This window comes from Tinamus guttatus, unplaced genomic scaffold, assembly GCF_059628265.1.
Source record: "Tinamus guttatus ecotype Peru unplaced genomic scaffold, ASM5962826v1 Tinamus_guttatus_pri_ptg000592l, whole genome shotgun sequence".
Classification (NCBI taxonomy): domain Eukaryota; kingdom Metazoa; phylum Chordata; class Aves; order Tinamiformes; family Tinamidae; genus Tinamus; species Tinamus guttatus.
In genome coordinates, this window is record NW_028289126.1 from 1,371,756 (window position 1) to 1,383,422 (window position 11,667).

Below are 11,667 nucleotides of genomic sequence, written 5' to 3' on the forward strand. Positions count from 1 at the left end.
GAGGTTGAATAATACCCCTACTGAAAAAGGCAGCGTTTTATAAATGTCTAAAATTGTTTTTCAGGTAAACACAATGATTATCTGTTTTTCTTCTTTTTGGAGAAGCAGTTCTTGTTATGTAAACTTCTAGTTCCGCCACCTTTAAAAAGAGAATAAAAAGCAGGGTAGGAACCTAGAGTACCAAATATTACTAATTCTAAGTACAGTATATTTGTGAAGCAAAAATCACCATTGTCTTGGTGGGATTTCTGAGAACTTCTAGTGAGATCTCCATATGCTGAATTACTCTCTCTATTTTTTTTTTTTTTTTTTTTGCATTTGATGTGTTTAACCGTACAGGCTTTTCTCTACAGTCTTGTCACATTGCAGTAGTACTAGATACACTTATAGTTATCGCTTCATAATGAGTCTATGTTTGGTAAAGAAAAAAAGTGCTCCCTCTTAGTTGAATGTACCAAACGTACCTTGAAACTGAATGGATATTGTTCAAAGGTGGTATTTTCGATTCTGATTTAAAAGTGCATTCAGTATGCCACGCATTAGCATTATCTTAAATGGGGATTGTTTTTTTTTCTCAAAAAAAAAAGCAGTAACAGGACTTTTAGTTACTATTTTTTAATATTTAGAGTTCTGCTCTGATTTTTGAGTCAACTGATATGTGTAACCATTCTGAAATATTCAAAGTTACAACAAAATAAAGTTGAAAAAAGTGATTGCAATATACAGCAGAAGAAATGGAGACTTCTTGTCTGCTTACCATAAAAATTTTAAGTGAAGTTCTCATCTATAAACTAATTCGCCTACCTCTAAAGTCAACTTTTAGAGAAAAAAAAAAGTGTATTCATGCCTTAAATATATTGCGTAAGTTGATACTTAGTTTTCCATCTATTTGCCAGTCAGGATAGATATCACATATCACAAGATAATAAACTTGTCATTTGACCATTTTTTGAAATCAGATACATCTGCTCTCTGAGCTCTGAAAGAACAGAAGAAAGTTAATTATGTGCTTGTTCAGAAGAATTTATTTGATCAAGCTTAGTATGGTGTTAAGAGCTTCAATAGAATTTTGTATTATCCACACTGAAAAAAAGAGCAGCTATTTTACAGACCTGCGGTATTGTGATTTGCTGAAAATGTTTTGCAAGGGGAAGATTACAGTGTCTCTACAATAATTGTGTCGCTAAGTCAGTAAGCTGCTAGGCTAAGGATTTAATTTTTTTTTTTTTTTTTAACATTTGAATAGTGAATGTTGGATGTTCATTTTGTGAGTTTGACTCCTTACATTGCCTTGGGCAAAATAACTGTGGTGGCTTTTTATAAACAACACTGTACTATAAACGGTTTTAAAACTTTTGTCACTGTTCCAATAGAGGGAGATACAATTCTTTCACCAAAGCTACATGCTACTCTTCTGTACCCCGGGATATATGTGTCAGTGAATGACAACATACAAAAACATACTCTGTGTTAAATAATTTTTCTACTTTTTTTAGAGTTAGAATTTTAAGCTAGTATTCATAATGTTTAAAGTCTCTAAAAGTTTGTTTGAAAACCTTTTACAAATGTGTATATTTTTCTGACACATTTTGTGTTTATGGAAGAATGTAATCAAAGCTTTTAATCAGCTCATTTATCTTAAAGCTTACATTAAATAAAATGTTTAAATTTTATTTTGTTAATAGACACTACAGCTTTTGTCTAATAAATTTAAGTGTTTGGGAAGAAAAACTTGTATCAGCATTTACTTAAGGAAATCTTCACAGTGCTTCAACGCTTCAGGTATCTAAGCACATACCTACCTTACTGCCTTGTAACATGGAAGCCTGAGTCAGAGATGTGGTATTTGGACCTGAACTTAGGTTAAAATTTCAGGTTTCCTTCTGTATTCTTGTTTTTCCGTAATATCATCCCACACATCATTCCAGCTCCTCCCTCTGCAGCAAGTTATCCCTCCCTGTAAGTAGCAAGTACTGTGAGTGGTGCAGTGAGGATGCACAGCCTCCCTCCTGTAGACTGTTCTTCTGTGGAGGTTTTGCATCTTTTAAATACCAGCAAAGAATTTTTTTTTCCCTTAACTTCCTAAATAATTTCAAGATTTGTATTAAGCATCAAGGTGAAACTGTAAGTGTCTTGGTGTTTATTTACTCTTTAATGTAAAATCAATTATTTTGAGATTAATTGGGGCTTTGGTATTTTCCATGTGTGTCACTTAAGGATGGAAAATGTATTTGAAACTTCAGCATCTGACAAGTGAAATTATTTTCAGAAGTTTATGAGAAGCAGACATGACAAACCAAATCAGAATGTCAGACCAAATTTGAAATGCGATAATGTTTTTTCACTGTGATTTCAAACTTTTAGCTTTCTAAAGGAGAAAAAATGTGCCTTACGCCAGTGGATGAATATGCTGTAACTGTAGCCTGTGGACTTCTATGGCCTTATATTTCACTTTGGAGGTCCCTTTGAAAATGACCAAAAACACTTGTATGGATCAGGCAGAAACTCGATTTGGGGAAAATATTAAAAAAGAAAAATTACGATCCTCTTTACAAACAGTATTATCTATAGAAATTAAGTATTTACAGAATGCAGATTTCTGGGAAGTACAGTACATTTGCAGGTTGAAATTACACCAGCCAAAGTCAGAAAGCTATAGTTGACCCTATTTTGTTAAATCTTCCTATTGACAATAAGAAAACAAGTCTCAGATATGTCTCAACTTCTGTGTCTGTCAGAATCTTATTTTTTTGGAAGAAACTGAAGAACAACGTTTTCTGATTGTAGCTCAACTGATACATTGTTAAGCAATATTGAAGTATAGGCTTTAGTGGGAGAAAAATTTTGGAGGTGTTTTGTTGTTGTTAGTTCAGATTGGGGTAGGATTTTAAGCGCAGGAATTTTTGTATAGTGAACTTCACTTTTTAGGAAGAATATTTTATAAAAAAAAAATAAGAATAGGTTTATGTGTTCTTTTCTTCCCAGTTCTTTAAAGAAAATCCGTAAAATTGAAGATCCTGAAATCTTGTTTTAAAACAGTAAAAGATTCCTGTACATATAATTTTTAATATGAAGAGGTTAGGGAAAGCCTTCTCTGGCTTACCTGATGTTTCTCTCTAGGAGTCTTTTATGTCTTAAACAACAACAACAACAAAAACGAATTCTGATTTTTTCAGTTTAAGTAGTCACATTGGATCTGAATAATGATGTCGTGCTTCAGAGCTTGTCGTTGGACTCTGGATTTTTATAGATATGTACACAAATGACTACATGTCAGCACATCGCAGTAATTATTTGAAGCAATGCAAATCCAAGTTAATAATCTTTTATTGAGGACTAACTTGAATCTGACTGACACAACTCTGCCAATGCTGTGGCACAGCAGAAAACATGCAACTTGAGATCTTTCCTGTTTCTTCCTTTTTTATATTAATTTAGGACTTTAAAACCCTTTGTCACTTAACTTTTTCCTTCTTTGTTCTGTGATGATTGTTGACTTCCCGAGTAGACAGTACTAGTACTAAGATCAGCAACGGGGAAGAACTGACTTTAGATATCATAATGAATTCAGAAAAAAAAAATGCAGGCCTAGTAATGTTATTCCTTAGTTCCTTTTTAACTGTTTTTCCCAGCACCAAAACAAAATAATGTTGGGCAAAATCCCCTTAAACAAGAACGAGGGTTGGTGTTCGCTTTCTTGCGGGAGATAGAGCATTGTTATTTTCTGTTTGTAATATGAAAATGGCTTAAAATTTTGAAGAAGACATATGTAACCTTTGGAAAAATCTATCACTTAACAGGCAGCTCACCTGATGACTTAACTCTTCCTGTTTTGAGTTCTTGTAGAGACCTGGTGTTTTGCGTGGAGCTAGCTAACAGTTACAGGTCTATAGAGATGTTGACAGGGCCTTATCAGTTAATGTTTGTATAATGCTGTATTAAATCAGTATGCTTATTAAAACACATGTAATTGAATTCTTTAATACAGTTCATGCAATGTGTATTAAGCTTCAGCAAAGTCCCGTTTTTGTGAGATGCAAAAAGAAAACCTGGAGAATAGCAGTCTCCAACTACTGTTGAATTATTGAAAGCTGAATTTACAGAATCTTTTAAAACTGCTCTTAATTCTTTGTCTTTCTTCAAGATTGACTTAATAGGGAGGAAGCTTGTGACTTTACTGTTTTGTTTGATGGTTTACCTGTCTGCAGTGTATACTGCACATTTTTAATATAGATGTGCATGACTTCTGAGTGTGCTGTGTAGCATATGCTGTGCTAAATAAACACGTGTGTATATTGCTGTCTGTTATCATTACATGGCTGCATTAATAGAAAAGGTAGTTTTTTAAAAGTGCCACTTACCAGTCATACTCAGTGCAGTGTTGTGAATGTTATCTGCGTGTCTGTTGTCCAAATCTGTTCATGACTGTACATTTGCCTTTAGTCTTTGCTCAGGTACTCATGTGGAGCAGTTTGGTGCTTTTTTTCTTCTAAGTGCTGGAAAATAAAAACAGTGAACAAAAGCATTTTTGTAAGAGGTTTAAATTATATAATGAACACTTTTATTCCGTCCCCTCTCACCCCCACCATCTTGAATGCATACAATAAAGGTCTTATCTGATGAAGCCTGCCTGTTACAAAATCTTAATCTATTCACCCTAAGCTTTTATACTTACCTTTTTATTGTAATTAAATATGAACTAAAATGAAAGATGATGGTTAAGTAACCTAGTTTATATATATGCAGCATCATCTGCATACAAGTTGTTCTATGCAGAATATAATTAGTTATGTTCTTAACAGGACAGAATTAGTTATATTAGTTAAATACACTTCTTATTCTAGAAGATTTTGACCTTGTCAAATTAACTTGCATGTAACTAAACATGTAAACCATGTCTGACTATGGGCTTTGGTGCAGCCTCCCACTGCCTCGACACACCCTGGGCCGGGGGAGCCCTATGGGCTTTCGTACGACCTCCCGGGGCCTTCGTGCACCCTGGGCCAGGGGGTCCCTATGGGCTTTCGTGCGCCCTCCCGGGGCCTCTGTGCGCCCTAGGCCAGGGGGCCCCTACGGCCTTTCATGCGGCCTCCCGGGTCCTCTGTGGGGCCTGGGCCATAGGCCACCTACGGGCTTTTGTACAGCCTCCTGGGGCCTCCGTGCGCCCTGGCCTAGGAGCCACCTACAGGCTTTCATGCGGCCTCCCGGAGCCTCCGTGCGCCATTGGCCAGGAGGCACCTACGGGCTTTCGTACGGCCTCCTGGGGCCTCCGTGTGCCCTGGGCCATGGGGGCCTTATGGGTTTTCGTGCAGCCCCCGGGGCATCCGTGTGCTCTGGGACATGGGGGTCCTACAGGCTTTCGTGCAGCCTCCCGGGGCTCCATGTGCCATAGGCCGGGGGGCTCTATGGGCTTTCATGCGGCAATGATCTTGTTAAAAAGAAAGGTACTAGGGAGAAGTGGATAGGAAGTCCCAGAGTTAGGAAAGTAGTATTTTTAAATGAAAACAGTGTGTAAGTCCTCATAACTTGGATCAAAAATATGCTACTAAATCAATACAATAGCATTGGGCTGATCCGAGAGCTCTTGACATTAACAGAGAAGTATCAAAGATTTCAAGCAGGAGCTTTGCCTTTGACTTTAACTAAATTTAGCAGATTTTTCAATTAGCTGTATGTTACTTGCTCAGAAAGCAAAATGGCTAGAACAGCTCCAGGCTTAGGAAGGGATGTACACACCAAAAGATTAAGGGTCTTGATTGTTTACAGGGTATAAGAATGCATTAGTTAAATACTTATACATAGACTAAGAAAGCAACGGGGACTAAAAATTCTGACATTAGTTAGCAGACAACTATTGTGAACTGTGTTACCAACTGATGATTCAATATGCCTCAGATTGAAATAAATTAATCAGAAGTCATGTATATTAAAATAAATAAATAAAATAAATTTCCATGCATGTTTTAAACAGCTTATTAAAACATCTGAAATTACTCATACCTATCACTCTAATGAAATCTAGCACTGCAGTGTACCTTTGTAATTAAATTTACTTTTGCTTTTCTACCATGAACAGCAGCTAATAACAAGGGACTAATTCTGCCTTTGGGTCTGATGATGAAAATTTGCTGACTCTCTTTTTTTTTGTTTGTTTATAATATACCTTAAATATATCTCTGTGCTTCAGAATTGGAGAGAAGGCTTGTTTGGAGGGTTGCTAAGGAGTAATTATGGGGACAGGCAGATGGGGGAATGAACGGACTGGTTTGTTTTTTAAACTTATAATTTCTTCTAGGTATTTTGCATTCGGTCTGCAGAAGAAAGACTCAGGGCTATTTAATATGGAAACCCCAAATAGAAGAGCGAGTAAAATACTGCATTATTCAAAAGAAATGAGCTTGGTTTAAATAGCCATAGCACCACCTTACATGGTTTTCTAGGTGGAGCTAGGAAATCATCCAGCAACTGCTGTGGGGCATTAATTCAAATTTTCAGCTACACACTATCTGGCTACATAGTGAGAAAGACTCTGCCTACCTAGAGACCTTAACTTTGAAAGCAGGGACAGTTCTGTTTCACAAACAGCGAATTCCGGTGCAGAGGATCCTGATGTACCCGTGGTGACATGGAGACTCTGGTAAGCCAGAAATTACCCTAGAACAAGCAAAACAAGCAAAGTTTATGTTTTTCAAGCCAACTATGCTTCATTGCCCCCTATTTTCATAGAATCATAGAATCATAGAATGCTTAGGGTTGGAAGGGACCTCTAGAGATCATCTAGTCCAGCCCCCTGCACACGCAGGGTCACCTAGAGCACGTGGCACAGGACTGCGTCCAAGTGGGTTTGAAGATCTCCAGAGAAGGAGACTCCACAACCTCTCTGGGCAGCCTGTTCCAGTGCTCTGTCACCCTCACTGTTCCTTAAGTTCCTATGGAATTTTTGGTGATGCTCTGATAGTCGAGAATGTTAATCTTTTTTTTTTCCTTAAAGATACAAAGATATCTAGCATAGTTTAACATGATGAAGATTGGTTATTTTTCAACAAACAAAGAAGTCAAAAGTGTGTATGTGCACATGCATGAATGTGTGTGTTGAAGAGGGAATCATGAGGGTGGAAATGCTTTCAATTATTTGTCAAACACAAAATTAAAACAATTAACAGTACCTTAACAAACAAAAAGGGTAAAGTAACCTGATTGCCTTGGATAGGGTCTGTCTTTTTACAAGTTTCTCTGCCATTACTGCTGTTTCTGGTACTCGATGAGTCTTGGCCAAGTTTTGTTTGTAAAATTTCAACCAAAAAAAAGATGTAAAACTTACATCAGAAATACAAATTTATAATTTAGAGAGAGATTTTAAGTGTTATTCACTAAAATATTCTCTAAACAGCTGAGTGAGGGGTATAATGAAATTACGGTCAAAAAGTTAGAGCAGCTTTGAGATGAAGAATGTTATAAAATAGGGCCAAGGTAAATTAGTGTTAGTGTAGTCTGTTTTGGTTTCTATCCTAGCAGGAGACTATTGGCTGTCTATTAAATCAGGATTAAAAAACAAAACAAAACTTTCATTAAAACGTTATGATTTGGGATCTTGAAACAGACCTGACTATTCTCTCTCTCTCTCTCTCTCCAGCATCACAAAAATGATCTATACCTGATTGTGCTTGAAAACCATTCAATGAATTGTAATTATCTGTTAGTCACCGTATTGGAGATATCGTGTACAAATTTTTAATTAAAAATAATATTTTGATACAGCTCTGTTATCTCTGTTGGGAGTTGTTTTAGGCTTCTTATATACCTGCCACCCATTTTCTGCAATACGGCTCAAGGAGGAGGAAATGCACTGCACTGTTCAATAGCAATATGTCTTAACAGCATTAAGGATGAAACTCTCAAGGGGCTTTATGTCATGAATGGAAATGGAATCATTGCTGTATTTTTGAACTCCTGCTAACGTCACTGACACCCACCTATAGTCCACTAGAAATATAAGTGGAGAGATCAGTTTGCTCGCAGAGTACAAGCAGACTAACCAAGACGGGACACGCCAGAGCCAATTCGCTGGTAAGCTTTATCTTAAAGAGAGCAAAAAAAAGAACCTGATACTTTTTTTTTTCTTGAATCGAACTGTGAAATGCACCTCTAGTGCATTATACAAAATTGTATTATTATTGTAGTTATTAATGTGTAGGACATTTTTGATTTCATGCAGTTTTAACATTTGAGCTACCTGTGTCTCAAGCCCTATTTTTACATTTTCCTTGGAGCACACAAAGCTGCAACTGCTTAGCCAAAATAAAGACCTGTACTGTCGTTATAAAGGTAAATTTACAAATGTTAATGTTTTATATGTCAAGTGTCAAACTAGTCTCTTTTAGAAAACAAATCCAGTATTGAGAAATAGCTTTGCTATGGGAAACATTTTTTTTAATATATGTTTTTTTCCTATTCCTCCTGTTTTTGCCCTATAAAAATAGGGAAAAGAGTTGTTAGCACACACATGAATTTAGTCTTTACTAGGTAGATTCTCCTTGCCACCTGTAAATTATTTTTGTCACCCTGCTGCATTGTCAGACTTGCTTCATTTGGTTACAGTGACAGTACCTGGTTCTTCATTCTTCCTACAGATACCCTGTTCATCGCTTCACCATGTGGAAGGTGGTGCTCCTGGTTTTATACACAGTATTGGCTGTAAGAGGATTGGCAAAGTGTGCTCCTTTCCAACCGGAAGAAAAATGGAAACCTTTAGATAACCCTAGAAACCGAGATCTGGTAAGGAAAAGCTGCAAGAAAAAAAACCTTAGCTTTACATGGTCTTGCTTGTTGTGTGTTTTCCATCATAGGACTATTTTTCTACTAAAGTTAAATATAAGTGGGGCCTGTTGAGCATAGTGAATGACAGGAGCTGGGCGAGCATCCTTCAGTACCCGGTAACCGAAGAGGCACTCTGAGGGTACGGTAGAACCTGTCCTTACAGCTCCATGCAGCAGCTTTACTTTTAAAATGCGTGCTTTTGTACGTAAACCAACTCATTTCATGAAACAGAAGAGGAATTATTATTATGTTTCTCTCAAACGTGTATTGTTCATTAGATGACATTTCAATCTTCTAAAAAAGCAGGATTGCAGCTGACATCATTAATAGTGTCTGAAGATTTGAAAGTTAGTTACAGCTAAGAAAGTAACAATGGAAAATTTGCAAGATATTAGAAGGCATTGGCGAAGGAAAACATCACTTTCCCACATCTTTTACACGAGTTATAAAGAAAGATTATTTTAGGAAACATTAATTAAAACTTTATGCTTTAAGCCTTTTAGTTGAAATCAGTTCTTCACTGTTTGCCCTTAGGAAGGTTTTTTATAAGAGACTTGTTTCAAATGCTGCTTGAATCCTCTGGTTCAGAGAGGAGAATAGACTATCAGCAGGTGCTTGGTGGCCTCTGGACACTTCGCTAGTTATACAAGTCATGGAAGGAGAGGAGAAGGCTATCACCTACTTTGTGCAAGTTTATGATACAGAAAAGTGTTTATGATATGAAAATAGTGGGTTTCACCCATATAGGAGCAGCCATTATGTCTACTTTGTTTCAGTAAGAATAATTAATCTGGGGTGTGCATGCTGTATTTTCAAATGTGAAATATCTTTAGTTTTTCAGAACGCTCCAGGCTTATTTTTCGGGCAGGGGTCTTGATCTCAGAAAGTTCCCAGCTACCTTCACTATGAACAATGAAGGACCAAGCCCTGTCACGGTCTATTCAGATCCCATTGCTTCTGCATTTGCAGATTATGAAGAAAAGAAAAATACTTTTCCAAGTTACTTCAAAGGCTGAGAGATAACACTGACTGAGGTAAAAGAGGGTGTCCTTCCCTGAATTGTAATCAAGTGAAAGATTTGGTTCAGGTGATTCTCATTTCTGTATGAAACAAAAAAGCAATTTGTTATTGAGAAAAAAATTCACTATGTGCACCTTAATTCTTGCCTGAAACTGTTTAAATATCACTGAAGTAGAGATTTATTAGGAATTTACTACTGCTGTAAAATAACATATGGTGATTGTGCAGTAAGAAGTAATATGAAGTTAGGTCTATACAGATGGTATAATTTTATTTATATATATATATATATATAAATCAGATGGATCAAGCTTGCATTATTCATAAACCTAGGCTGAATTTATAGCAGATGTATTTCCAGTTTTTTATTATTTTATCCATGCATAACCACATTTTGCAATAAATCCTTTCATAGCTCCTTCTGAAGGTAAGTGAATACTGGTAATTCTGAGAACAGGCAAACAATTGTCTTATCTCATTTTACAAATAGATGAAGATTTCAATAAAACTGGAAAACGAGCAGTTAGGCGATTTGTCCAACATCTTAAAATAATTAATTTGTAATTAATATTCAACCTGGGATTTTTAGCTCTGTCCAGTTCTCTGTCTACATCTATCTCCCTTTGTAGTCAAAAGGGCAATATTCTTATACACAATGGAGACAAAATTCCAATTCTTTTTATTATTGGGAATGTTAATGAAAACTGCATTCTGATTTTATTACTAGTTCTCTTTTTTGGTGTGTTTTTGCATCTGGGAAAAAATAAAAGTGAACTAGACTATCAGTATTGTGCATAACTAGTTAGAAGCCGTCTCTAAAAGGGATGCTGTAGCTGAAACATTACATATAGCAGTGGTGAAAAAGAAATACTAGTAGAAATAATTTATCTTACATAATTCAGGATAATTGTGGTAGTCTCTTCTGCCATCAGAACTGTGTTGCAGATGTGCTGAATTTTAAATTTAGCCCAAGCAGACCTAAGATCAAAAAGACCTTAAAAATGTATTTTTCAAACTGGTTATTCTTTAAAATCTCCAAAGACTGTTTGCTTAGAATATGAATATTGGATAAAAAACATGAAATTGCTGAATTTCTGAGCATTTCTTTTTATTATGCCACATACAGCACCCAGGAATGTTCAATGCCTTATGCACAGCAGAAACAAATCAGAAAATGGCAGGAGAAACTAGTTAAGTTGCTACTTACTTGTGACTTACCCAGTCATTGACTCAAATGAAATTCTATAGCCTGGAAATGGTAAAAAGTCTCTAATTAGCCTCAGAGAAGAAAATGTCTCTACTAACAAATTGTTAATAGTCTGGAAAGTAGGGACCCCTGCAGGCAGTGGGAGTATTTCAGTCAATGTTAGCATGGGTTGGGTCCTACACAGGGTGTTTTTGGCTAATATCTTTTTGTTTCCTCCTTCAGATGTTGACATTTGAACATCATGTGAATTGGGAACCTTCACAGCATGTTACTGCTTTGACTTTTTAACACTTATTTGACAATTAAAATTTTTCCTCACTGCCACAGTTTTTACTTCATGTATTGCTCTAACTGGCCCATTTTCTAACTAACTGGTAATGCTGTTAACAAATGTGTGGTGTTTGGCTACAATGGTTTGCCCAGGAGACTCCTGTTTGTTTAAACAAGAATAAATAACAGGAAGAGCTCACTTCAATAGCGTTTTTTATTATTATTATTACCAAGTGTCCTTGTTCAAAATAGATGTTACCTTTGCATTTCTCACAACTAAACGCTGCAACATTTTAAAAGTGAGAAAAGAAGAGAAAAGAAAAGAAAAGAAAAGAAAAGAAAAGAAAAGAAAA

General features: G+C 36.2%; 1 protein-coding gene across 1 annotated transcript; it reads left to right on the forward strand.

Annotated features, from left to right (window-relative positions):
• The first annotated feature begins 8,642 nt into the window (after nucleotides 1-8,642).
• CUNH2orf66 (chromosome unknown C2orf66 homolog) lies at nucleotides 8,643-9,951 on the forward strand. The gene is made up of 2 exons (XM_010212266.2): nucleotides 8,643-8,775; nucleotides 9,651-9,951. The coding sequence occupies exons 1-2, from the start codon at nucleotides 8,653-8,655 to the stop codon at nucleotides 9,831-9,833; spliced, it is 306 nt and encodes a 101-aa protein (XP_010210568.2). The 5' UTR covers nucleotides 8,643-8,652; the 3' UTR covers nucleotides 9,834-9,951.
• The last annotated feature ends 1,716 nt before the right edge of the window (nucleotides 9,952-11,667 follow it).

What these genes read in the sequence shown, in the direction of transcription:
- CUNH2orf66 (XM_010212266.2), top strand. Translation starts at nt 8,653, where the DNA reads ATGTGGAAGGTGGTGCTCCTGGTTTTATACACAGTATTGGCTGTAAGA. An exon ending in ACCCTAGAAACCGAGATCTG is followed by an intron (nt 8,776 to 9,650) that starts GTAAGGAAAAGC and finishes AAATATCTTTAG; the next exon opens with TTTTTCAGAACGCTCCAGGC.